This window comes from Oikopleura dioica, chromosome PAR (assembly GCF_907165135.1).
Source record: "Oikopleura dioica chromosome PAR, OKI2018_I68_1.0, whole genome shotgun sequence".
NCBI lineage: Eukaryota > Metazoa > Chordata > Appendicularia > Copelata > Oikopleuridae > Oikopleura > Oikopleura dioica.
In genome coordinates this window covers 5876844-5896540 of record NC_137293.1, presented here as the reverse complement: position 1 = coordinate 5896540, position 19697 = coordinate 5876844, and the positions used below count along the sequence as shown (strand labels likewise).

Below are 19697 nucleotides of genomic sequence, written 5' to 3'. Positions count from 1 at the left end.
ACAATGACGCGACAAATATTTAAAGGAGAATGCATCCCTGAAGCGCCAGCAATGTACTTCGGAAAGTACTATACCTGGATTGACCTCTATCCTCCAAAGTACTTTATTCCCACCTATAGTAACGGGCAAGCCACCGCTCTCACAGCATCAGCAGCAAGAAAAATATACGAAGCGGCAAAGGAAACGGATTACAGAGAGTTCCGCATCGAGGATATGCTCTACACGGGCATCCTACGTGTTAAAGCAGGCATCTCTAAGATCTCTGGGATGGTGCTTCCAGATGGCGGATCGGTGAGTTTGCACAAGCAAGGAATGCCTGATGAAAGCCTTTTCTTCCAAGAGCTAACCCTGCTTTACAAGAATAACGAGCTTTCGCTTAGAGCAATGACATGACACTGAGGTCTTAGGCACTTTTATTTATTTTTCGACATTTCTTCATGCGCTGCAATAAACACCACAGTTCAACCGCAATCCTTAGTCTTCCTTGTTTTCATCTGCAAGTATCCAGCAATTCAAGTATCTCTTTACAAATCTTTACTAATAAATAGCATCGTTACAGTTTTTACAGTTGTCGGGAATAAATACTAAAGAAGTGCGCCGCTATCAGAGGATGTTCTCCGTCGTTCTCGATGTGGTGGAGCTGGCATCTTTTTTGATGCATCGCATTCAGATTTGTGACGCGATCGAACAGGTGTTCTGACGACTGTGCTTTCCACTACTGTTTCATCTTGACTGCTCACTAAAATATCGTTGTTGGAGGTAGTCATTGTTAAAGATTTATTTTCTAGAGATGAAGCCGCAGAGCGGTATTTATTTTAAAATTTATTTTATTGTTCAGAATGAAATTTCATTAATTTTCAACGGATTTGAGCGTCAACAAAACTGCTACACCTCACGTGATTCTTCTGGCTCGAATGGCTCCGGAAACAGCAATACAGTGACTTTGGAGTGCTGCGGCGAGGCGGGTAAGCGAGAGTTTTTCAATTCAGAAACGAAAATGTGCTGCATCGATGGATCCATCAAGCCGCTTGGGCTTTGTTAGAATGAGAGATGCTTTTTTTAAGTTGTACATTTGAATTGAAATAAACGTAGTATGGAAAAATGTTTCGGTAAAAGCGACCGAAATATAAATCACTTTCAAGGGGTCAAATGTGATAAATATTTCGGTAGGCAGCCGAAAGAATTATACAAATAAGACTCGTTTTTAGCAAAAATATTTCGGTACGAGCCGAAACAAAAATCAGAATTTGATGTCTTTTGAGCAATAAAGTTTCGGCAGGTTTTTCCATTATCATCCTGATTTGCGCTGGTATGTGCATTCAATGAGTGTGCCTTGTCATTTTTTTACCTTAAAAATCTCGAGTTATTGTCTGTTCTCATATCCAGAAGATCATTTCTTTGGCTTCATTCTTTATTACGCAAAAATGAAGGAAGCCGATGATTAAAAATTGAAATCGAAGTATTTGCTTCAATAAAGGTTAGGGTTAGGGGGCACCTTCAAAAATGACGGAACAAATTACCCGAGGGGGATAGGCTAGGGTTAGTTAGGGTTACTGAAGGTAACCCTAAGTAACCCTAGACTAGACCCCGGCATCTTAGGACCTAAGGGGCGAAGCCCCGTGGTCAGGGGAACTTAGATTCCTTGATTTCTATCATCTCCGGCGCTTTTTTTGCCGAAATGTTTTTGCTAGAAACGAACCTTAAAGTGAAAAAGATTTCGGTAGCCTGCCGAAACATTTTTGTGAAAAAAGTGGAAAAAAGTGAAAAAAGTTTCGGCTGTTACCGAAATATTAATCAGAAAATAAGCTCACCATATTTCGGCAATTTTACCGAAACTTTTTTCCATACTACCGTTTTCAAGGCGCACTCCGGAGGCGGAAATGGCATCGATGTTCGGCGTCTTGATGATGTCCTATTTCAAAGAACAGATCTTTCCACAGCTTCAAAGTGTCAATGTACCTGGTGGTATCCAATGTCGTTGTATCCGTAATCGTCAATTATCGCAAAAACGATATTTGGTCTGTCAGACTCTGTTTCTTCATATTTCAATTTCTCTCCAAAAACGAATCCTAAGAGCGAGAAAAAATAGGAAATCCTCATTTTTGACTGTTTTCTTCTCTACATGTTGATGCTCTTGAAGACTCTTGAACTGTTTGTTTTACGCGGAAAAGTGCGAAAAATAGTATAAACGGGAGATTGAAAATCAGCGAGAAAAGATGGCGAATCTCCGAGCGTTCTGATTGGCCCCAGGCGCTGGGCTCAAGAAGTTTATCCGACCGTAAAGAAAGGAAGCTTTTTAGGAGCGCCCCAGTAGCCGCCCCTGTTGCCTCGGAGATTGTTGCCGCCGACATAGACTTGTCCGCCATTATCAGTGGAGAAGATGAAGATCGTGTTGTTCCACAAGCCGGCTTCCTTCAAATGTCAGGAATCGCCGATAATATGTGATATGCCGATAATATACTATGAAAAGCCGATTTTTGATTTTTGGAAATTTGTAGACGGGGGGAAATACGGATAGTCTATCGGCGATAGAAGAAGATTTCTATTTTTTCGTACGGGCTTGGCTCGGCAGCCTGTCTGGAAAACCTGATTCAGGGTCTGAAAGATCAATGATGAAAAGCCGCGTTGCGAAATTATCTTTGTAATTTTTGTTTAACATCTTGTCAAGCCGCTTTGCGGACTCGTTTTTCAAAAATCTCATTATTTATCTTTTACACTCTGACTCACGTTTTCCAAACATACGTACTGGTTGCAGGACGCAGCGCAGGACTTAACGACTATTTGGTTACTTTGTCTTCGTTTATTTTTTTTTTTGATAAAAATACAGTCGTTATTTCAGAATCACTAGAGCGCTTTCTTGCCGGTTAACTTTCTTCTGCAAGGGAGAGACCTATTGAAACCCCCCTTTTTTGAATTTCCAGAAAAAGAAGCTGCAGATGAATCGAGTAACGTCGCATCCAAAAGAATTGACGAGAGAAGCGGTTGAGGAATGGCTGGAGGGTTTTAAGAAGAAGTTGAAAAGAACGACGAGCAGAGATGATTTGGACAGACTGATTTTGTCGCTTGAGAGACGCGAGTTTGAATATCATTCGAGTTCTGATTGGGAGGAGGTTGTTTTTGAAAATAGAGAAGGAAAAGTTTTTCGTTCTGGCTTTTTAAAAGAAAAATGGGCGATAACTGCATTCCAAAAAACGATTCTTGAAAAAAATCCGACTTTTAAAAGTCGAAAAATCGCGCGATCTGAATTGAAAGAAGAAACTGGAGAATGGATTCTTGGCAAATCTTTCAAATCGATTTCTGAAGGAGGAGAAGCGATTGTTTTGGAAGAAAAATTTGATGAACTCGAAGTGGCTGTGAGGGTGCAGGCTTTTGACTCGGCGCTGTTTGTGGGAGAAGAAGAAGAGTTGAAGTTTGAGATTCATCTTTCCAATGGTAAGACTAGTCATTTTGTTTTCGATTTTTTATTTTTAGATTATGGGAGCGCTGAAAATAGAGAAAAAGATGACGTTTCCGTGATCCCCCTTCATTCAAACATCATCAAGAATTATTGCAACATCGAAGTCTTCTTAAGTAAAGACGAGAAAAATGAAGATTGCCTCGGGTGGATCACGATCATGGAAAGGAGCGACTGCGATCTCCGAAGCCGACTGAAAAACGAAGATCTCAACTTGGAAGAACGAAAAAAAATAGCTGTGGGAGTGCAAAACGGACTTGATTATTTGAAGAGCGTTGGAATCTTACATCACGACAAGAAGCCCGAGAATGTTCTCCTCAAAGATGGGGAACCAAAGTTGATCGATTACGGAACTTTGCAAGAATGGACTGGACGAAGGAGCTACCGCGAATTGGGCTACGCGCGGAGAGGAAGCAAATATAGAGATAGTCAATTATTATGTAAGTTTCAAATTCGTTTATTTTGAATAAATTTTCCGATATTTTTTAGTTTCTGGCTCTGCTGCTTTTGCGAGAATAAGTGAACTTTGTAATACGTTCGGAGAAAAAGGATCTCCACTTCATATTTTTATTCTCTGCGACTGGAAATCTGCTTGGAGTCTTCTTTACAATCCCATCGAAGAAGGCGAGCGAGAAAAGATCAAAAATGAACTAAAGGTTTGTTGAATTTTTCGTTTTCGTGACAATTGCAACCTTTAAGAAATTCAATGCCGCCTGGCTATCAAAAGAAAAACCAACAACCAATGAAATCAAAAGCCTGTTAAAAGTAATTTCGCTAAAAAACGCGTCTTCCCATTTTTGCCTTGACGATCCCAACTTGACAAAGTCTTCGGCAATGTCAAATCTCAAACAGAAAATGACGAAACAGATCAATTTCGACTTCAAAAACGTGACGAAAAATGTTCTGAACCAAAAAGAAAGCAATCTTTGTGTCCCCATTTCCGTCGCAACTCTTTTGAGATGGGCGATGAAAAATGATTCGGGAATTGATGATGGGAAAATGGAAGAAAGATATTCTTTCGAAAGAATCTTCACAATTCTGACGATGGTGATTTATCCGCGCAGTTTGGCTGGATTAAATTTAAATCCAAAATTCGAAGAACAAAAATTCCAAACAAACGAAATTGATTTGCTTCTCAGAAGATTGAAATTGAAAACTTATTTGAATGAAAGTGGATGGCAAATTATTCAAAATTTGCGTGGAGGATTCACAATAGGCAATTTTGATTTCGAGCTAGGTATCTCAACTTCGTCATCTTAACTTTGAAAAGAGTAAAATATTTTCAGTGCTTCTCCACCACAAATTCTCCTCCACCCGTCCCCTAACCGTCACCGGCGCATATCTCAACCCCGACGGATCATTAATCTTCGACCAAATGGTGCTGGACCGACTCGAAAACTCGAAATTCATTCTCCAAAACACTCTCATCGACCATTCTGGCGATCAAATCAGAATTCCCATTTCTCGCGAATTCTATGCTTCTGAAGAAATGATGAGAGATTGTTTCCACTACAACAAAGATTATGTCTTTTACGGACCAAATAACGAGTTTGTTGCTTTGACCAACGATGAATTAAACATGGACACAGAAAAGTGGTATCTTCTGCCTCAAGCCTATTCAATCACTCTTACTCCGAAATAAACAGTGAGCAAAAATATCTTGAAAGAATTCTAGTTTCAGTTTCATTCACGAGAATCCTGGGTAAAACATCTTTAAAAAATGATTTTTCTGAAGAGCAGCTGAAAACCTGTCTTCCGGGAAATCAAAGAAGATTGTCTTTTAAAAAAGAAAAGCAGCTTTTTATTTGATATTAATCTTTGCTACAGCGATAGCAGCAGGTAAATAGACAAATGTCGGCTAGAACTTCGAGAAATTCGAACAAAGTAATGAAAGAAATTCCGACGTAGAGTCCAAGTGTTCCGCCAATATTCGCAAAAAGCGTCCAAATGTCGTATTTAGGGCTTTCTTCGATCAGTTTCGCGTTCAATTCGTCGAAGGTGAAGCTCAATCGAAGCAGATTATCCTCCACAGCGGACTGAAGATCAGTTGAGTTGCGAATTTTTGCCGCAGCGGTTGAGTTCGAAATAGCGCTGAGTAGCAGCCCTTCGTACTGAGAGCTAGGCCATTTTACCGTGCTGTAATGCACTGAAAAAATATTAGTCATTGTCTAAAGAATGTTTTACTAACGGTCATAAAAGACCTCGGAACAGCGCTGGCTGCAGAAACAATCGTTAATTAGCCCAGATTGGAAGTCTTCCTTGATTTTTTCGACACAAAGGTCTTCAATTAAATCAATTACCGACGACACAATACAGTCACTTACAAGTTGTTTTGTCGAGTAAACCACAAACAGGGTCATTTTTCTTCAAAAACAATGACGTCACACAGCCGCACTCATCCCTCAAATGCCGCTGAAGACATCCTTTCTGACAAGCTCTGTAAGTATAATGCCCGTCATATTCCGGATCGTTAGAGTCATAAACATTGGTACAGTTCTCCTTGTTCCAAGGCAGAACCGTTCTTGAAATTTGATTTGCTCTGAGAGAAACAGCCGTTGCAGCGCCAACTGGAGCGTTTTGACCGTGTTCTTCTGGAAACGAAATTGATCCATACTGGTGGATGTCGAAGCGGACTCCGACGGTCGCGGAGGTGGCGCCGACGTATTCGGACTCGTCGGCGAAGAGAATTAGCTTTAATCCGTACTCCGTTCCTGAAATCAAGACTTTCATATTCTATATATTCGGGGAAACTAACCGATGTTTGAGGTACTCCTGCGCTTCATGGAATGACCATTGAAAGTATGGCAAGTTCCATACTGCTCATGCTGAAAAGTCAAAAAATCATCCCTTCCACAAGGAGCCTGGTCGAATTCGCAGGAAATAACAAAATCTTCAAAGCTTTGCCCGAATCGCTCAGATTGGTCTTTCGAAGCGGAAATAAGGCTGTCTTTTTTCGGCTAAAAAAGTCAAATTGTCAAAGAAATGTCAGTCTTTTGGCCGATTCCTAATGAAGCGACTCGATCGACAGGGACTTCGTCAAGAATTATTGTCCAGTTGAGTTTGTCATTTCTTACGAAAAGATCTGAAACCAACTGACTGTCGTTTTCTTCAAAATCAGAAAACTCTTGCAGCTCGACAAATCTTCTCTTTCTTCTTTTCAGCGACGGGTCATTTTCTAGCGCCTCGTCGATTCGAACAAGCGGCTCAAAAGGCGTTCCTTGCAATTTCGACTTCTGAAATCGATTCTGATTGCAAATGGTGATCGCCGGAAACGTCGAGTTGCGATGATTGACCACTTTCATCGTCAAGTTCACCGGGTACTCGAGATAGTCCAGGATCAGCATCGTCGCCTGCTAGAAGAAAATCGTCAGCGAAATCAGAAAAATCAGCGCCCAAGTCGATTTGAGAATTCGATTCTTTGATCCGGAGATTTTCCCGAGGCCATGGGCGGAAGTGTTTTCGCAAAAATTCGAAAAGAGAGCCGCTTCGTTGGCTTTCGAATTTTACATTTTCTCTTTCTTTTTATGATTTTTTTCTATGGCTTTTGCTTGAAAAAAATAACTCTTAATTCTCAAAAATAATTGTTTTAGTTGTTGCAAATTGCTTTTTTCTTTGAAAACCTTTCGGCGAAATTTCTGGAAAACTTGATTCAGGCCCTGAATTTCAGGGTCTGAAAGATCAATGATGAAAAGCCGCATTGCGAAATTATCTTTATAATTTCTGTTTAACATCTTGCCAAGCCGCTTTGCGGATTCGTTTTTCAAAAATTTCATTATTTATCTTTGACACTCTGACTCACGTTTTTCAATAAATATGTACTGGTTGCTGGACGCAGCGCAGGACTTCACGACTATTTGGTTACTTTGACTTGTTTTTCAGAGTCACCAGCCAGCCGCTTTCTTGCCGGTTAACTATCTTCTTCAAGGAAGAGACCATTTTAAAAACTCCTTTTTTTGAAAAATGAAGAGATTGAGAAAAATTTTCAAGAAAAAGAAGCTGCAGATGAGTCGAGAAACGACGCATCCAAAAGGAGGTTTGCAATTAGTCTGGGTAGTAGACCAGTGGGTACAGACCCAGACTTCGAGTAAGAATTGCTAGTCTGGGTCCAGGGCCCAGACTTGGTTATATTTTCGTAGTCTGGGTCTCTGGCCCAGAGAAGATCTTTTGACCCGTAGTCTGGGTTCAGGGGGTGGCTGGCGCCTAGTTTCACAAATTTTCTCAACCCGGTTCAAAATTTCGGGAGGATGGTTCACAATTTCGGTCAAAAAAGTGACTCGAATTGACTGAAGGCGCGGTTGCATAGAAAGCTTAACACCTTAAAAATGAGTTTCTCTTCGAAATCAGGCGCGGAGCGCATATTGACCCGTAATTTCTTACTTTGGAAAATTTTGGGTTCACACAGATCATGAACCGGGTCCACCCGATCCAGGGCTGATGATCGCGTGAGTCAAAAGAAGGTTATAATGTCAGTACTGTGCCGAAATCCTAGTACAAACTACCATACGAAAGGCTATTTACGGCCCTGGACCCAGACTACCAGTGAAAAGAGCTTCTCTGGTCCCGAGACCCAGACTACGGAAATATAACCAATTCTGGCCCCTGGACCCAGACTAGCAATTCTTACTCGAAGTCTGGGTCTGTACTCAGACTAATTGCATACATCCAAAAGAATTGACGAGAGAAGCGGTTGAGAAATGGCTGGAGGGTTTTAAGAAGAAGTTGAAGAGAACGACGAGCAGAAATGATTTGGACAGACTGATTTTGTCGGTCGAGAGACAAGAGTTTGAAAATGAATTTAATGCTAATTGGGAGGAGGTTGTTTTTCAAAATGGAGAAGGAAAAAATTTTCCGTGTTATGGCAAAGAAATCTGGGCGATTACTGCTTTCCAAAAAATGATTCTTGAAAAAAATCCGAGTTTTAAAAGTCGAATAATCGCGCGATCTGGATTGAAAGAAGAAACTGGAAAATGGATTCTAGACAAATCTTTCAAAACGATTTCTGAAGGAGGAGAAGCAATTGTTTTGGAAGAAAAATTTGATGAACTCGAGGTGGCTGTGAGGGTTCAAGCCTTTGACTCGGCGCTGTTTGTGGACAAGGATGAAGAGTTGAATTTTGAGATTCATCTTTCAAATGGTAAGAATAATCATTATATTTTCTATTTTTTCATTCTTAGATTATGGAACCGCCGAAAACGACAAAAAAGATGACGTTCCCGTGATCCCCCTTCATTCAAACATCATCAAGAATTTTTGCAACATCGAAGTCTACTCAAGCTTTGACAAAAACAACGATGACTGCCTCGGATGGATCACGATCATGGAAAAATGCGACTGCGATCTTCGAGGCCGCCTGAAAAATGAAGATCTCAGCTTGGAAGAAAGAAAGAAAATAGCACTTGGAGTGCAAAACGGACTTGATTATTTGGAGAGCGTCGGAATCAAACATCACGACAAGAAGCCCGAAAATATTCTCCTGAAAAATGGAGAACCAAAAATGATCGATTACGGAACGTTGGCAGAAAGGACTGGAAGAAGGAGCTACCGCGAAATGGGCTACGCGCGGAGAGGAACCAAATATAGACTCAGTCAATTTTTATGTAAGTTTAAAATTCGTATATTTTGAATTAATTTTCCGGGAATTTTTTAGATTCTGGTTCTGCTGCTTTTTCGGGGAGTTTCGAACTTTGTTTTAATTTAGCAGAAGAAGGATCGCCACTTCATATTTTTATTCTTTGCGACTGGAAGTCTGCTTGGAGTCTTCTTTACAATCCAATCGAAGAAGGCGAGCGAGAAAAGATCAAAAATGAATTTAAGGTTTTTGAATTTTTTGTTTTATTGACAATTGCAACTCCTTAGAGATTCACTGCGGCCTGGTTATCAAGAGAAACTCCATCAATCGAGGAAATCGAAAACTTATCAAAAATAATTTCGCTCAAAAACGCGCCTTCCCATTTTTGCCTGGACGATCCAAACTTGACAAAGTCCTCTGCGATGGCCACTCTGAAACAGAAAATGACGAAACAAATCTATTTCGACTTCGAAAACGTGACGAAAAATGTTTTGAACCAAAAAGGAACCAATCTTTGTGTGCCGATTTCTGTCACTACTCTTTTGAGATGGGCGATGAAAAATGATTTGGGAGTTAAAGATTCGGAAATGAAAGAATTTTATTCTTTTGAAAAAATCTTTACAATTCTGACGATGGTGATTTATCCGCGCAGTTTGGCTGGACTCAATCTCAATCCGAAGTTTAAAGAACAAGAATTCCAAACGAACGAAATTGAGTTGCTTCTCAAAAGATTAAAATTTAAGACTTATTTGAATCCAAGTGGATGGCAAATTATTGAAGAAATGGATGACTTTGGACACGCAATAGGCAATTTGGATTTCGAGCCAGGTATCTTAACTTCGTCATCTAAACTGTGAAAAGAATCAAATATTTTCAGTGCTTCTCCACGACAAATTCTCCCCCACCCGTCCCCTAACCGTCACCGGCTGTTACCTTAATTCCGACGGATCAATGATTTTCCACCAAATGGTGCTGGACCGAGTCGAAAACTCCGCCTTCATTCTCCAAAACACTCTCATCGAGCATTCCGGCGCTCAAATCAGAATTCCCAGTTCTCGCGAGTTCTATGCTTCTGAAGAAATGATGAAATATTGTTTCCACTGGAACAAAGATTATGTTTTTTACGGACCAAATAACGAGTTTCTTGCTTTGACGAACGAAGAATTTAACATGGACACAGAAAAGTGGTATCTTTTGCCTCAAGCCTATTCAATCACTCTTACTACGGAATAAACAGTAAGCTAAAATATTTTGGATAAATTCTAGTAAAATTTAAGCTTCAGTTTCAGTCTGGCCTTCTTCCAAAGAATCTTTCCTGTAAGATTGTCTTTTTAATAAAAATCAAATAAAACAAAAGAAGCCTTATATTTGATATTATTCTTTGCTACAGCGATAGCAGCATGTAAACAGGCAAATGTCGGTCAGAACTTCGAGAAATTCGAACAAAGTAATGAAAGAAATTCCGACGTAAAGTCCGAGTGTTCCGCCAATATTCGCAAAAAGCGTCCAAATGTCGTATTTAGGGCTTTCTTCGATCAGTTTTGCGTTCAACTCGTCAAAAGTGAAGCTCAATCGAAGCAGATTGTCCTCCACAGCGGACTGGAGATCAGTTGCGTTGCGAATTTTCGCCGCAGCGGTTGAGTTCGAAATCGCGCTGAGCAACAGCCCTTCGTACTGCGAACTCGGCCATTTTACAGTGCTGTAATGCACTGAAAACGATTATTTACTGTTTCAAGACTGTTTTACTTACAGTCATAAAAGACCTCGGAACAACGCTGGCTGCAGTAACAGTCGCTAATTAGCCCAGATTGGAAGTCTTCCTTGATTTTCTCAACACAAAGGTCTTCAATTAAATAAATTACCGAGGAGACAATACAGTCACTTACAAGTTGTTTTGTCGAGTAAACCACAAACAGGGTCATTTTTCTTCAAATACAATGACGATATACAGCCGCATTCATCCCTCAAATGCCGCTGAAGACATCCTTTTTGACAAGCTCTGTAAGTATAATGCCCGTCAAACTCCGGATCGTTATAGTCATAAACATTGGTACAGTTCTCTTTGTTCCAAGGCAGAACCGTTCTTGAACTTTGATTCGCTCTGAGAGAAACAGCCGTTGCAGCGCCTACTGGAGCGTTTTGACCGTGTTCTTCCGGGAACAAAATTCATCTGTCTTATTTTACGGCTGAAAATAGAATTTGAAATCAAGGATGAGATTTTTTGACCTTTTGACTTCTGAAATCGATTTTGACTGCAAATGGTGATGGCCGGAAACGTCGAGATGATTGACCACTTTCATCGTCATGTTCACCGGGTACTCGAGATATGTCAACTTTGAAGAGATTAACCCGATAACGAGAGTATGAAATTATACGATAACGAGAGTGGGAGCACTTAGTGCACCCACTGGGTGCCACCCAGGCTATCTAGAACAATTTTAATCAAAAAAAGGACAAACCTGCTTGTTTTCTCAGTCTGTAAGACGGGTTTTTCGTCGGATTTTTGAAAAATGCTTGGTCTAGAACTCTTGAGAATTCTTTTTCGTAAGGAAAAACGCGAGAAGAACGCGCATTCTCTTGATGACTGTTACGTAAGATCGAGTTCTCGAGATGAGTTTCCGAAATTTTGCTTCTTTTTTTGTAAAAAAAAAGGATTAAATAAGAATTATGAAAATTTCTTTAAGTAAAACTAAGTGCGGAAAGGGTGTACGAATCTAAGTTTTTTCGAATTTTTGAATTATCTTCAAAATTGAAGAAAATCATTATGCAACAACCAGCTCCGGGAGCACTTAGTGCTCCCGCTCTCGTTATCGGGTTAAAAAATATTTTTCAGTGCTCCTCCCCGACATATTCTCTCACCTGTCCCTGTTTATTTCGGTAGTATGGAAAAAAGTTTCGGTAAAATTGCCGAAATATGGTGAGCTTATTTTCTGATTAATATTTCGGTAACAGCCGAAACTTTTTTCACTTTTTTCCACTTTTTTCACAAAAATGTTTCGGCAGGCTACCGAAATCTTTTTCACTTTAAGGTTCGTTTCTAGCAAAAACATTTCGGCAAAAAAAGCGCCGGAGATGATAGAAATCAAGGAATCTAAGTTCCCCTGACCACGGGGCTTCGCCCCTTAGGTCCTAAGATGCCGGGGTCTAGTCTAGGGTTACTTAGGGTTACCTTCAGTAACCCTAACTAACCCTAGCCTATCCCCCTCGGGTAATTTGTTCCGTCATTTTTGAAGGTGCCCCCTAACCCTAACCTTTATTGAAGCAAATACTTCGATTTCAATTTTTAATCATCGGCTTCCTTCATTTTTGCGTAATAAAGAATGAAGCCAAAGAAATGATCTTCTGGATATGAGAACAGACAATAACTCGAGATTTTTAAGGTAAAAAAATGACAAGGCACACTCATTGAATGCACATACCAGCGCAAATCAGGATGATAATGGAAAAACCTGCCGAAACTTTATTGCTCAAAAGACATCAAATTCTGATTTTTGTTTCGGCTCGTACCGAAATATTTTTGCTAAAAACGAGTCTTATTTGTATAATTCTTTCGGCTGCCTACCGAAATATTTATCACATTTGACCCCTTGAAAGTGATTTATATTTCGGTCGCTTTTACCGAAACATTTTTCCATACTACGTTGAAAACTACTACGTGCAGCCAATCTGCACTCCCTCCCGCTCCCAGCTCCTCTCCGGCCGCTATCAAATCCACTCTGGCCTGCAGCATCAGCTCATTTGGATGGGAATGCCTTCCGCTCTTCCCTTAGACACGGAATTGCTCCCCGAGACGATGCGAAACTGCGGCTACCACACGATGGCCGCGGGCGAGTGGCACGTCGGCTACGCCAAAACGGCAAACACGCCTTGGGGCAGAGGATTTCAAAACTTCACCGGCTACCTCGGCGGATCGGAGGATTATTACAAGAAAACGCGGTGCTTGGACTCGCACACTTGCGGAATCGACCAAAACACGGATGGAGATGTTTTCGGGGAGCGGGTTTACCAAGCTGATCCAAGCGAATACTCGGCGTTTAAATACATTCGCCAGGCGAAAAAGTACATTGACGGGCGAGACAAGAACAAGCCCTTCTTTCTCTATCTCCCGATGCAATCCGTTCACGCGCCGCTAGAAGCACCAGCTGAGTACATCGCCAAATACGACGGAATCATCGACGACAAGCCGAGAAAGATCTACGCGGGAATGGTGTCCGTGATGGACGAAGGGATTGGAAACATCACTTCTCATTTGAAGGAATCCGGCTTGTGGAACAACACGATCTTCATCTTCTCCACTGACAACGGCGGACAAGCTTATGTCGGCGGCAACAATCTCCCTTTGCGAGGCAACAAGGCCGGCTACTGGGAAGGCGGCGTTCATGGAAACGGCTTCGTCGCTGGAGGATACTTTGAAACCCGAAGAACCGGGAACGAAGTCATCAACAAGGAGCTCATCCACATTTCCGACTGGTACCCGACGATCATGGAAGCTACTGGCTGCCAGAAAGCGCCGAATTCGCCCGATTTAGATGGAATGTCTCAGTGGAAAATGCTCCTGGATCTTGAGCAATCTCGTGAGTCAAAATTCTAGCGCTCTTCTTTGATTGTTTTTCGTTAGCTCGGGATGAAATTTTGCATAATATCGACGAAATGACCGTGGCGAAAGGGTCAGACAATCGAACCTTCAAGTCGGACTTCAATATTTCCGTCCAAGGTAAAGAAAAAATCAACCGTCAAATTTCAACCCAATATTTCAAGCGGCGATTCGCTGGAAGAACTGGAAGCTGCTGACCGGCGACCCTGGCTACCCAGACTTTCCAATCACCATTCCTCCCCAAGGCAACAAAAAGCCCATTTTCACGGTCGAAAACGGGCTTCAATACCCAATCCCGCCGCGGCCAGAACCTCTCGACCGACTTGTCCGCCTCTATGACGTCATCAAGGACCCAACTGAGGGCAACGAGGTTTCAGACTTTCATCTGGACATTGTTGAATTTCTGCTGGATCGACTTTCTTTCTGGAACTCGACGCAAGTGCCGATCAATTTTCCCGATGTGGATCCAAAGAGCTTCCCGGAATATCATCAGGGCTTTTGGAAACCTTGGCTTGGCTGAAATTGAACTGTTGATTTTTCTGAAAACTGACAAAATAAAAAATAAAGAAGAATTGTTCTAGAACATTTTTGTTTATTCTCTCTTTGAAAATAAATAGAAATTTTAAGTTGCCAGGATGCAAATATCATTAAGAAGAAAATGCATAATTAAAAGATAAAATTTAAAGTCAAATATAATTAAAAGATAAATTAAAGTCAAACTATTTCTGTTTTTAAATAAGCGTCTTAATCAGCTTGAGAAAATGAATGTTTTAACTAAACCAGCTGAGAACAAACTCTTGAAAAATGACGCTTTTTGTAAACCCAGGTTGTTCAGCAAAAAATGCTAAAGAACTCGAATTCTAGCTCTGCCACAAGATCAGATAAAGTCTGAAAGGCTTATTTTGAGTTCAATAAAATAATTTTGACGGCTTTTGTTGAAATTTATGAATAATTTTTACTTTTAGCAATATCTCGCACTTTTGCAAATAATCTTCCAATAAAAAATTTTCTAGAACAAAATATATTTTTTTCTCTCAAAATTAATGAAAATATTATCTGAATAAAGGCTGAAAGCGAATTCGCACGAAATGGATAAAATCAGAAAATTAAAATCAAACAAGGTCAATTTTTTATTAAAAATCAAAAAACCATTAAAAATAAAGAAGTTTTTAACAAAATCAGCAAAAAGTCAGCACTCAAAATGACGTTATTTTTTGCAAATCGCGGCCGATCAAATTTAACACTGAAAAAGAGAATTCAACCCTTCTCAGATGAAAGAATTGATAACGAAGAAGTTATTTTGAGTCTAATAAAATGATTTAACAAAGTTCAATTTAATAGTTTATCAAAAATATTTTTGATGTAGCTTTTAACGTTTTTGCTACTTTTTCAAACTGAAAATTGTTCTAGAACATTATTTTTGCTAAATTAATTTTTCCTGCAAAATATTTTTTGACCCAGATTTTATTTGCAGCGTCAACCAAATTCTAACCGAAAAATTAAAGCCAAAATAGCATTATTTTTCTTTGAGCTTTGAAAACAATATAAATCGGTCTCCTCGTCATTCAGGCTTATCATATACCTTCTCATTTGTTGTTCCATCGATTAATTATTCCACAAGCACGATGTTATCGGAGTGTCTTTGTTCCGAACTCCTTCAAAAGCAGTCTTTTCAGGATCGTTCCCTCCGGCTCGAATAAAAGAAAAAACTCGCCCGGAATAAATTTGCATTTATATTTTCATTCTTTTTTGAAAAAGATGAGTATCGACTTTCAGCCAGCTCAAGATTTGTCCAAAAGGTTTGTCAAAAAACGAGATAAGTATCAAATGCTTGAATTTCTAGAGCGATCGAGCTGGAACTGATAAGCAAGGTTTCAAGGATAAGAATAAGGGGCCCTAGGCTCGGCGACCTGTTTAAGAAACCTGAGTCAGGGTCAGTAGAGCTCTTCAGAACCTGACTCAGGGGTCGCCTCAAAAAGGGTGTCACAACGCTTTTTCTTGAAAAAAATTGAAATCAAGGAAGACTTAAAAACTTCGCCGAGCGAATTCGACTTTCTGAAGGCGATCTTTCTTCAACCCCTTTTCGCGTCAGTTTCAAGAAAAATACCAAAAGTAAATAAAAACAGAATCGATGAAAGTGTATTTTACAACAGAACAGATTTTGAAATTTTTTTTCATTTTTCATCTTGTCTCGATAATTTCGAAAGAAGGCGTCAAGGTCGCTATTTACAGATTTAGAAAGGGGCGCGATTTAGGAAGAGCATTGGCCATTTGGCAGGGAAAGGGGGCCTTCGCAGCACTGCATGTTGTTCTTTGGCTCGTTGAATGGAAAAGTCGTTCTGGAGCCGCAGCATTCTTCGAATCGCACACCAGCTAGGGAAGAAAGTAAGATTGGAGGTTTGATTTTCTAAAAACTAACGGTTCGAAGCAGGAAGAGCGCAAGAGTCATTTCTGTCGAATCCGCTTCTTCTTGAGTGAAATCTAAAATTTTGTTTGCTCAAATGAAATCTTTTCTGAGTTCGTTACTTTTCGTCCCAACTAAGTTCGTGTTCGTAGAGTCCCTCAGCCAGTTGTTTGTCGCACTCGCAGATATTTCTTCTACAGGAGCCAAGCTAAAATATTGTAATCAAAAAGTTCTGAAACCGAGAAGCCGCTTGCGGCTTCGAGTCAAATTAAAAAATAAGCCGCGTGAAGCGCGGCTTTTATTCTTCTCGTTTTTCATGAGTTTTAAGATAATTATTCATAAGTTTTGAGCAAAGGAAAAGTAAAAGCCGCGCTTCGCGCTGCTAAAGTTATATTTGACTCGAAGACGCAAGCGGCTTCTCGTATTTTAGGCTCGAATTTAATCTTTCACTCGTTGATTTACCTTGTTCATGCACTGAATGGACTTGTTTCCATATTCGTCTTCCAGCAACTCGAATTGGTAGCCGATCTCTTCTCCTTTGCATTCCGTGACGCCGTTGATGTTGAATTTGTCATCCTTGTGCTCGTCAATTAAACACTGGTAGCACTGTCCGAAGCGCCTGCAACTCGCGTCCAAATCATCGACCGGCTTGCCATAGCCTCCTCTTGCGATGTTGTGCGTTCCTTCCGGCAGGCAGTGGCAGCCGTAGTAACAATACCTGCCAAAGAGCTTCTCTCTTTGGAGCCAAAGAACTAGAATTTTTAGATTTCGAAACTTACGCTCGATCACTTCGTTTGTTCGCCGCGAAGCGAGGCCAAACGCGGGGACCATTCCCATGTTTCGGCGGATTTCTTCTTCGATGTCATCCACTAGAAAAGGATTTTGCAAACGGAGGATATATCATTTGATTTTTATGGCTAAGGGTAGTTTGAAAAGAGAAAGTCTAAAAATTAGTCGAAATGTTTCCGACTCGAAAACAAGTTTTCATATCGAAAATGAAGTCGAAAAATTCAAAAAATTGGTCAAAAAAATCGATATTTAAGACTAAATTTAAGTCGAACATATCAAAAATTTACCCATAAAATCGTAAATTTTGACAAAATGAATCTATTTGGAAATCGAAAAGTCTAATTTTTAGCCAAAAAAATAAAAAATATCAAATTTTGAGTCGAAAAACTCGAAATTCCTTCATTTATGCACAAAACTTTGAGTTTTTCGACAAAAATTTCAATATTTTTGACTAAAATTTAGATTTTTTCGATTTAAAAATCGATTTTCTGACAAATTTGTCGATTTAATGGCTAAATTTTTGATATTTTTGACCAAAATTTAGAGTTTGTCGTTTGAAATATCGATTTTCGACCAAATTTAGACTCAAATAGTCTAAAACTATTGTCTACCTGTTCCGTTAGTAATCTCCGCTAGAATCTTATCGAGCTCAAAGCTGCTCTCTTCTCCAGAAAAGCTCATCTTCACAGCTCCCGCGCTTCTTCTCACAATCGTGCTCATTGCAGACCCGAAAATTGAAAGCGCGAGAAAAAGCTTCATGTTTGATGTTTTCAAAAATTTATCTCAACTCTTGAAAAAAGGGGATGAATGAAAAGGAATTGTTTTGTGAAGATGCGCATTAGCGGTGCGCGCTTTAAATCGCCGCGGCGCAATCGCGCAAGGGAGCGAAGCAGCGCCACCATGAGAGATCTCGATCGCGCGGCAATGATGCTGATGACGGGAATTGCGTGTTCGACGCGTCAACTAGGGGTATTACGAAAAAAGAAGCGAAGGGGAGAAATAAAATTTTAATGCTCCAAGGTTCTTTTCTATCAGCTTTTTGGAAAATAAGGGGGGATGGTGTCTGGAACCGACAAAAAATTTTCAACAAATTTTGCGTTGGCGGCTACTTGGCTGCTGATTGGCCGGTTCGCCGAATCCAGGCTTTTGACTGGTTGAAAATTTCTACGCAAAACCTCCCCAATAAGGGGACCCTAAAAAAATTTGTTTATTATCAATTTATTTAATTTTTATTAAATATATTTTTGATTTCTTCAAAAAATAATCAGAAAAATGACCCTGAAAAAAAGTTTTTTTTTTCATATTTTTTTCAAGTCTTTATTTCACCAGAATTTCCTACGAAAAGTGAATTACCAAGTCATAGGGGAGAAAAAGCACTCGAAGAAATGAACATGCTCAAGTGCTGGAATGCATAAATGCTCTAAAAAAGGCAACTAAAAGACGTACTCACTTTTGTGGTAACGCGTCAAACGCAGTTTTGAAAATATTCATCACTCAAGTGACTTCCTTTTGAATTCTAAGAGTTCTTCTTTTTTTAGGGTTTTTTTAAAGAAAAAAAAAGCAGTAATTTTCAAAATCCAGCAATCTGGGCTCGGAAAGCGGCATTTTTTAAAAAATACGAAGCCGCGAAAATTAGACACAAATAGTGCTATTGCGGCTAATTTTTAGGAGAAAGCCGCTACGCAGATTTTCATTTTCAGGTTTTCAGCACAGTTTGCCAAGCCTAGCCAGCAGTCCCTCCAGTTAGTGAAATTTTTATGCAACGTTTTATCGGAATTTCTGGATTTATGCCAATTTCCGGCTCAAAATTGTTCTGCGCTACACCATTTTTTGTTAAAAAAATTCTTGCTTTGGGGCGATTCTGAATGCTAACCTGAATAGCTAACCAAATTCATAATAAGACTTTGATCTAGTGGTAATTGCCCTTAGTTCGGAAAAGAACAGATTGACCTCAATAACTCAAAAACTAAGTACTAAAAAGTGCGTATTGAATGAACCTTTTGAAAAGAAAAAGGTGGACTCTTGATTTGCGAGAATCAAAAACTTAAACACGTTGGTGATTTTTGAGTGCTTTGGTAGATCCATTCCTGCTCAGACAAGTCAATAAGACCTTTTTAGACAGTTCAGTTTATTCTGAAAATTTTCTCAGGTTTTTTATTAAGAAGAAGCAGGTCGACTATCTTCTTGGTCCCGCCATCCCCATCGAAATCCCTTGTCGATCTGGTCTCTGTAGTAGAGCGTGTATTCAGTCAATTCCGCACTTGACAAGACATCGAAGAAATCCTTCTGCGCCTTTTGCAAGTTCTCAAACGCGGCTTTTTGCTCTTCAGTCAAAAAGCTAAAGAAATCGGTATTGTCGTTAACCATCTTCTCAAAAATAAAGAAAATTATTTCTGAAGCTCTGATAGTTTTCTTCACGCTGGTTTCCTACTCATCGAGCACACCGGAAGTAAAAAATAAACAAAAAAATTTTACTCTTATTGTCAATTTTCTTATCTTTTCTCAAAAAAATTGAATTAAATTATGGATACATTTATTAAATTTAAAATTCAGTAATAGGGTAGGCCAAGAAAAAGTGAGGTCTCATTTCAGCGAATTTTATTGCAGTTTCTGATAGATCTCGACGAGACGAACATTTTGATACCCCATATGAATCATCAAGTTGAGCGGAAGACCTCGAAAATCGGTATACAAAACTGTATTTTTCGCGTAGGCGGATTTTTAGTATTCAAGTTTTACCCTTTTTCTCAGTAAGTATGCAGAAGATAAGCTTGGGATTAGCATCAAATTACTCAGCGGGTGATTCTCCAGGGGAATTTTTTGAAAATATTTATTATATGGACCCAAATAATGAATCAAGGAAAGTTTAAAGGAAATCGAAGGACCA

General features: G+C 39.8%; 5 protein-coding genes and 1 pseudogene across 6 annotated transcripts; 3 read left to right on the top strand and 3 right to left on the bottom strand.

Annotated features, from left to right (window-relative positions):
- Positions 1–510: 510 nt before the first annotated feature.
- Positions 511–2207, bottom strand: LOC145703540 (arylsulfatase J-like). The gene is made up of 3 exons (XM_081780909.1): positions 1960–2207; positions 892–1912; positions 511–739 (listed from the first exon to the last, which is right to left on the bottom strand). Exons 1-2 carry the CDS (start codon positions 2098–2100, stop codon positions 1808–1810), a joined length of 246 nt encoding a protein of 81 aa, XP_081637035.1. The 5' UTR covers positions 2101–2207; the 3' UTR covers positions 511–739; positions 892–1807.
- Positions 2208–2795: 588 nt separating this feature from the next.
- On the top strand, positions 2796–5096 carry LOC145703320 (uncharacterized). The gene is made up of 5 exons (XM_081780665.1): positions 2796–3432; positions 3472–3894; positions 3944–4110; positions 4154–4691; positions 4741–5096. The coding sequence occupies exons 1-5, from the start codon at positions 2937–2939 to the stop codon at positions 5094–5096; spliced, it is 1980 nt and encodes a 659-aa protein (XP_081636791.1). The 5' UTR covers positions 2796–2936.
- Positions 5097–5265: 169 nt separating this feature from the next.
- Positions 5266–6798, bottom strand: LOC145701471 (acid-sensing ion channel 4-B-like). Its single transcript, XM_081778692.1, has 4 exons — positions 6529–6798; positions 6210–6411; positions 5779–6165; positions 5266–5600 (listed from the first exon to the last, which is right to left on the bottom strand). Exons 1-4 carry the CDS (start codon positions 6796–6798, stop codon positions 5266–5268), a joined length of 1194 nt encoding a protein of 397 aa, XP_081634818.1.
- A 1250-nt stretch (positions 6799–8048) lies between these two features.
- LOC145703125 (uncharacterized) lies at positions 8049–10384 on the top strand. The gene is made up of 6 exons (XM_081780439.1): positions 8049–8588; positions 8629–9051; positions 9102–9268; positions 9311–9851; positions 9901–10259; positions 10301–10384. Exons 1-5 carry the CDS (start codon positions 8348–8350, stop codon positions 10254–10256), a joined length of 1728 nt encoding a protein of 575 aa, XP_081636565.1. The 5' UTR covers positions 8049–8347; the 3' UTR covers positions 10257–10259; positions 10301–10384.
- A 2288-nt stretch (positions 10385–12672) lies between these two features.
- LOC145701470 (arylsulfatase B pseudogene) lies at positions 12673–14137 on the top strand (annotated as a pseudogene). The gene is made up of 3 exons (XR_014134270.1): positions 12673–13597; positions 13642–13737; positions 13782–14137. The product of XR_014134270.1 is annotated as an arylsulfatase B pseudogene (transcript).
- A 1629-nt stretch (positions 14138–15766) lies between these two features.
- On the bottom strand, positions 15767–17615 carry LOC145703668 (uncharacterized). Its single transcript, XM_081781053.1, has 5 exons — positions 17422–17615; positions 16484–16890; positions 16144–16229; positions 16037–16098; positions 15767–15990 (listed from the first exon to the last, which is right to left on the bottom strand). Exons 1-5 carry the CDS (start codon positions 17567–17569, stop codon positions 15869–15871), a joined length of 825 nt encoding a protein of 274 aa, XP_081637179.1. The 5' UTR covers positions 17570–17615; the 3' UTR covers positions 15767–15868.
- Between the last annotated feature and the right edge of the window lie 2082 nt (positions 17616–19697).

Excerpts from the sequence above, each read along its gene's own strand:
- LOC145703540 (XM_081780909.1), bottom strand. The coding sequence starts at position 2,100 with ATGAGGATTTCCTATTTTTTCTCGCTCTTAGGATTCGTTTTTGGAGAG. Across the intron at positions 1,913-1,959 it reads ACGACATTGGATACCACCAG|GACATCATCAAGACGCCGAA; the intron begins GTACATTGACAC and ends TCTTTGAAATAG.
- LOC145703320 (XM_081780665.1), top strand. The coding sequence starts at position 2,937 with ATGAATCGAGTAACGTCGCATCCAAAAGAATTGACGAGAGAAGCGGTT. Across the intron at positions 3,433-3,471 it reads TGAGATTCATCTTTCCAATG|ATTATGGGAGCGCTGAAAAT; the intron begins GTAAGACTAGTC and ends TTTTATTTTTAG. Across the intron at positions 3,895-3,943 it reads TAGAGATAGTCAATTATTAT|TTTCTGGCTCTGCTGCTTTT; the intron begins GTAAGTTTCAAA and ends GATATTTTTTAG.
- LOC145701471 (XM_081778692.1), bottom strand. The coding sequence starts at position 6,798 with ATGCTGATCCTGGACTATCTCGAGTACCCGGTGAACTTGACGATGAAA. Across the intron at positions 6,412-6,528 it reads AGTTGGTTTCAGATCTTTTC|CCGAAAAAAGACAGCCTTAT; the intron begins GTAAGAAATGAC and ends TGACTTTTTTAG. Across the intron at positions 5,601-5,778 it reads TTTACTCGACAAAACAACTT|TGCATTACAGCACGGTAAAA; the intron begins GTAAGTGACTGT and ends ATATTTTTTCAG.
- LOC145703125 (XM_081780439.1), top strand. The coding sequence starts at position 8,348 with ATGATTCTTGAAAAAAATCCGAGTTTTAAAAGTCGAATAATCGCGCGA. Across the intron at positions 8,589-8,628 it reads TGAGATTCATCTTTCAAATG|ATTATGGAACCGCCGAAAAC; the intron begins GTAAGAATAATC and ends TTTCATTCTTAG. Across the intron at positions 9,052-9,101 it reads TAGACTCAGTCAATTTTTAT|ATTCTGGTTCTGCTGCTTTT; the intron begins GTAAGTTTAAAA and ends GGAATTTTTTAG.
- LOC145703668 (XM_081781053.1), bottom strand. The coding sequence starts at position 17,569 with ATGAAGCTTTTTCTCGCGCTTTCAATTTTCGGGTCTGCAATGAGCACG. Across the intron at positions 16,230-16,483 it reads CCATTCAGTGCATGAACAAG|CTTGGCTCCTGTAGAAGAAA; the intron begins GTAAATCAACGA and ends ACAATATTTTAG. Across the intron at positions 16,099-16,143 it reads GAACTTAGTTGGGACGAAAA|ATTTCACTCAAGAAGAAGCG; the intron begins GTAACGAACTCA and ends ACAAAATTTTAG.